Source organism: Polypterus senegalus, chromosome 6 (assembly GCF_016835505.1).
Source record: "Polypterus senegalus isolate Bchr_013 chromosome 6, ASM1683550v1, whole genome shotgun sequence".
Classification (NCBI taxonomy): Eukaryota; Metazoa; Chordata; class Cladistia; order Polypteriformes; family Polypteridae; genus Polypterus; species Polypterus senegalus.
The window spans coordinates 137066892-137072891 of NC_053159.1; the positions used below are offsets into that span (position 1 = coordinate 137066892).

Consider the following 6000-nt stretch of genomic DNA (forward strand, 5'->3'; position numbering starts at 1 on the left):
ATCATGGCTGCGTGGGAGAAGGATCCGGGTACTGAAATGGCCAGTCTGCAGTCCAGATCTTTCACCTATAGAGAACATTTGGCGCATCATAAAGAGGAAGGTGCGACAAAGAAGGCCCAAGACGATTGAACAGTTAGAGGCCTGTATTAGACAAGAATGGGAGAGCATTCCTATTTCTAAACTTGAGAAACTGGTCTCCTCGGTCCCCAGACATCTGTTGAGTGTTGTAAGAAGGGGAGATGCCACTCAGTGGTGAAAATGGCCTTTTCCCAACTTTTTTGGGATTTGTTGACACCATGAAATTCTGAATCAACATATTTTTCCCTTAAAATGATACATTTTCTCAGTTTAAACGTTTGCTCCGTGATTTATGTTCTATTCTGAATAAAATATTAGAAGTTGGCACCTCCACATCATTGCATTCAGTTTTTATTCACGATTTGTATAGTGTCCCAACTTTTTTTGAATCCGGTTTGTAAAATAAAAGGAAGCACAAACTCTAACTTCTGGGCCTTGCTGTTGTATATTTGTGTTGCTGATAATCAGGTGGAGTGCATTGTCCTCCCTCCAAAATATTGTTTCTCAAGCATTATCTACTGTTGCAGTTACTTCCCAATCTATAGTATCTCTTTCCCATTGTTTCTCTTCCCACACCTGCTCTTTTACCTTTCTGTCATTTGAGTGCTTGTCCCACCTTACTTCTTCATTTTGAGCTAAAGTAGCTTTCGATCTTTGTTTACTTATGGAGAAAACTAGAAGATCACTTCTGGGGTCGCTACTAAGATTTCAGTGGGAACCACAAGTACTCCTGCATATCTGATCTCTATTTCCTAATTAAATACCTAATTTCCCTTGGTGGTTACTGTAATACCAACCCCTATCCTTGCCAGCTACACACTCACAAAAATGCAATTAATGTAATCACTTTAATAAGTTGGAGGTACTATAATATTATAAAGGGTGTAGGTTTTGCGTGTTATTTTCTTCAGTTAAACATGTTTGATTTTAGGTGTGTTAACGTAAAACACAGAAGCATCTCAATTACTGATTAATATGCACTTTAAAAATTTACTTTGAAAGGGGTTATGTTGATTTGTATATTTTTTTCATTTACAATTTTAACAGGAGCAAATCCCCAGTACATATTGAAACGCTGGCAAAGTAACGCAGAACCCATAGTCACCTCATCGTCTCATGTGCTTACAGGCCCTTCAGAATTGATTTTCACTCTCCATTGGGTACTTCTTTCAAATCTTTCATGGTTAAGAAATATGAACTAAAGTTAGCCATAAACCTTCCACAATCAGCAACTAATAGCAGAATATCAATAGATGTAGTTTTTGCATCACTTGAGGTGTCTGTGAATACTACATGTTGCCACCACAAACCTTAAAAAATGTTCAACTCAAAAATGATAATTTTGTGATCTATTGCTTCCCCCATGTTGTCTATAGTGGTGGCTGAGAAATATTTTTTTATCTCATCTTTTCACGGAGAGTGAATATAACAATGTTTCTGATACAAACAACTTTGGTATGGGACAGAGGGGGCAAATGCTGAACAACAGCAAACAATATTAAAACATGAGTGTGTTTCAAAACCAAATGTCAGTTATGCATTCGTGTGTTTAGGATGTTCTCATCAAATGGCTAGATAACTGACTTAGGAATTCTGCAACATAAGCATGAACATTTTGATATTGTTTCCCTTCCCACTGTCTTGTATTGAATCCCTTGTATCACAAATGGTATTATTTCTGTTCTTGGCCATCAGTACAATCAACACGAATTAAGTAACAAATAAACAGGTTATCATTTTTGGGTAGAATATTCCTCTGCTTGGATTTGGTTTTTAACTGCAAAATTCTATTAAAATATTGTATTTATTTACATTCTATTATTAGTGTTATTTGTTGAATGTTATAAAAATATTTGATATGCAACAGTGTGATGCAGTATGTCTGTCTTTGATAAAATAAGTACACAAAAGTTAAATAGTTCATCTTTCAAAACAGTTAACTTAAGTCCCCAAAAGCACCTGAATGTTACACCATGAATCCAATTTCTAAGCTGTGTGTTTTTTTGTTTTTTTTTAGATATGGAGTTGAGTGCTTAACCGGTGAGTCAACAAATGACATTGTGTTGCCTGCATATGATGAAGAGAAGAAGCACTGCATCTTTCAAGGCGATTTGCTTCTTTTCAGTTGTGCAGGGGCTCACCCAAACCTAAAACGTGTCTGCCCCTGCAGGGATTACATGAAAGGACAGGTTGCACTCTGCACAGGTTGTCTATAGCACAGCCTGGGAATCTGAACCAAACAACTACTAAGAATTTACTTTCTGAAGTAATAAAAGTCATCATGTGGGATGATGTACATGTTTTCTGCTTAGAAAACAGAAAAGGTCTGTGATAACAAATGCATTTTAACTGTGGAAGAATGAGCCTTTCTAGAAGATCCAAGAGGGGACATAATAGCTGCAGTGCACTTGTAAAGGTTAAGCATCAAGGATACAAGTGATCCATTGCCAATCTCCAGTCAGCCTACAATACTTGAATCCAAGTCACAGAGGAACTTGGCTGAGTGGGATTACATATAAGGACTATCTGCAGCCAAACTAAAGAGATGCGGTGCTAACAGTGCTAAATGGAACATGCTGCGGAACTCCTTTGCAGACATGTAACTGTTTAAAACTTCATTCCTGTAACCAAAATATTTATTGACAAAGGGGGACCAACAGAAGGAAGGTTTTGTTGTCTTTTGTTTTTCTTTCAGTTTTCTGTGCTAAATGCTATCCACATAAAAATCTGACAAAAATTAGATCCTAGGTTTGCATTGAAGTGTTTGAAACAATAGGAAAGAAAATTCTAGAAAAGAAATTTGTTTGTATTTGTAAATGTACCAGTCTCAAACCTTATAAACAATATTGCCTTCTATACGTTAGATTCATCAGTAAGGTTAAAACTACCAGTAGTATGCTTACAAAATGCCAAATGCAATGTGTTTAAAATGATTGTGGTTTTATCCAAAATCTGTGCAGTTTTATTTTGTTTCTTTTGCACATTTTTAAACTGCATGGCAGTTCTTTGAGTCCCCACAGCCAGTTAGGTTAGATTACTAGAGGTAATATCTTTAGAGGAATGTCTTATATATTTATGAAACTGTAGGCCATGTATGTGTTCAAAATGAAATTTTAATATCCATTATGCACACTAAATCATAACAATCTGCAGTATTTCTGGCAAACGGTAGTGGCAGTTTGCAGAGATTTGTTGTGGTAATTTTTCCTGTCTGGTGTCTATCAGTGAGCGATCTGAGGGACTGGCAGAGAAAGCCGTCTAAAAAGTAAAATTTTGTCTATTTTTGGGAAGATTTATTCAGATTTCATAAGATAATTTATAATTCCTAATAGAAAATAATCTATTTAATTGGGTTGATGACAGGGGTGTAGCATATATACGCGCGCATTTGTGTGTGTGTCTGTGTGTATATATGTGTGTATATATATATATATATATATATATATATATATATATATATATATATATATATATATATACATATACACACACGCAATATATGTATATACAGTATTTATATATAATATATATACAGTATATACCATATGTGTACACACATATTAAATTTTGTTGTCTAGATTTTAGAAAGAAAGTGCACTATTTTTGTTTTAACAATAGAGAGGGAATCATCACACTGTATACTATCTATAGAGACTTATAGAGACTTTGTAAATCTGTTTCCTATTTTATTTATAGTACAGAAAGTTACTGCTTTAACTGTCTGCTGAAAATTTTAGTTTACTTATTTTTTTAAATTTATTTATAAGACAAGGAAGCCATTTATTTTTGTTTTTTTCTTAAATGATTTATTTAACAAATAATTTAAAATGTGTAAAAGAGGGTAGCAGTGTTTATAATAAGTGCACATCACTTATACGTGTGTCAGTTACAAAAATTAATCCATGAAAAAGCTTTTGGTGCATTACTTAAAAGTGGTTTTACCACACATAGAGTAGTTTTATTGGAACTGTCAGCTTTGCACATATGTCCATGCAAACGCTGTTTAATAGTACCAAACAATTCCCTTTTCATGCAATCATTTGTACATTCTTGATTCTCATGACACCGATTTTTTGGTAATTATTAAGTACAAGTCTTATTTGGTGGTTGATAAATAATCAAAGGTCTAATTAATAATGTAATTTGTTCCATATTTGCTCTTTACAGATACTGTATGGCTTAAGATAAACCTGTATGTTTGCAATCAGTGAACTGACACCAATATAATCATTGTGGAGCCCTCTTTAATAAGAGACAAAAGATTTGTAAGGACTCATTTGTGTTGTTCTTAATAACAGTAAAAACCTCATTTTATATTATATATGCAATTGAATTTGCACATTTGTAAATAGAAATTCTGAATATTTTTTGCTTTAGTTCTAAATGTAAGTTTCCTTGTCACAAGTTATTTTGCTTCTACATAAAATACGTACAGTATGTAAATAGTGGAGAGGCACTTTTAGCTCAGATACTGTTTCAAAGTTCATATTGTGCCTTTAATGGGTTTCATGTTTGTTTGCTTTTGTTTGTTTGCCATGACGCTCAACTAAACTACCTATACCATAAAAAGAAACAGAAGTAGAATGTAAATTACATTATCATAAGAGTCAGATATTGCAGCTATTGCTCTGAAAGTGTAGGATCTAAAAATAATCTTTTGTTCTTTCAAATTTTATTTAAGAATCCATTGGAAAATCTAGCTTGCTCAACTGAAACTCCATTGCACCATTGCTTAAATAGTTTCCTGTAAAATGTGCAAGGTGTCATCTGGCTGAAATGAGCTATTCTTCTTTTATAGTTTTAATATTAAGTTTCTAAAATAATGTGAAAGTTTTGCCCTGTAGAGTGTTAGATATTTTGAGTGCAAGAAAGCATGCCGTAAAAACAAAAATTTCCTTTGTGTAATGTGTGATCTACTTTTACTTTCTGGCTAAATTCAAATAATTAAACATGCTGTGCCACTTCAACAATCAATAGCTTTAAGACTTTTTAGGAGTAAATACCAATGATTGGAGTCAAGGGCAGCAGCAGGAATGACTGCCCATCCCAGGGCGCAGTACACCTAAGCAGAGCCCAAGGTAATTCTCGGCTTGCCACTCCAACTACGTTTGTGTCTTTGGACTGTCAAGACCAACATGGGGTGAACACGCACATTCCACAGTGAAGAGATTAACAAACACTGATGCAATCTGACATCCAGGTGCTGTGTGCTTTTTGGCCTTTCGCTTTTTTAGTTAACAAGCTCCACAACTGTTACCATTTTCTTATGTATTTTCTTTTTGTAATTTCAAGTTATTGGAGTTAGATATTCAAATGTTAATCTCATTTCTACAGTTTTAAGCAGATTTCTCCCAGCTGGATTATTTGAAGTGGTTGCTTGCTTGTTTCCCTTGTTGAAGTTGAAGGATCACTATGAAGAAGGAAATTACTTTACTTTTTATTGGCAAAATGCAGCTGTTTCATATGTATTAAATGCAAGGGTTTTCCTTTTCAACATATTTACATTTCAGTATATGGTAACTTGCATACACATGACTGCAATGTTGGTAAACTCGATGTAAAATGAACACATTGACATAGTGAAAGAAACAGGAATAAAAATAACTTCCATAAAAGAAGAGATTTGTTTTCACTGTTGTTGATTTATAATGCAGGATAAAACTTTATTTTTCAATAAACCTTTTCTGTGACAAAACAGTTTTTGCACTGCGTGTTTGTGCTGTTTAAAATACACAAAGTGTATACATATTGATAGTGCTGATGCTACTCCTACACATACAGTATAATGCTACTTCTTGATGCAGTGCTCTTTACAATACCAAAATATACAGTACATCATAAGCAGACTGAATTGTGCTGTGCACATTGAGAGAAGAATGAAACAGTAAACAAATATTTCATATAACAACAGGCTTTGTGCTG

The 6000-nt window shown here is 34.0% G+C and overlaps 1 protein-coding gene across 7 annotated transcripts in view; it reads left to right on the plus strand.

The window, feature by feature from the left end:
- mgat5 (alpha-1,6-mannosylglycoprotein 6-beta-N-acetylglucosaminyltransferase) overlaps positions 1–3501 on the plus strand; it is a 242741-nt gene extending 239240 nt beyond the window's left edge. For all 7 annotated transcript variants that reach the window (XM_039757305.1, XM_039757303.1, XM_039757304.1 and 4 more), the window contains exon 17: positions 2096–3501. In XM_039757305.1, the coding sequence (XP_039613239.1) occupies positions 2096–2294 (199 nt within the window). In that variant the 3' untranslated portion in view covers positions 2295–3501. The remainder of the gene's footprint in view (positions 1–2095) is intronic.
- Positions 3502–6000: the final 2499 nt, after the last annotated feature.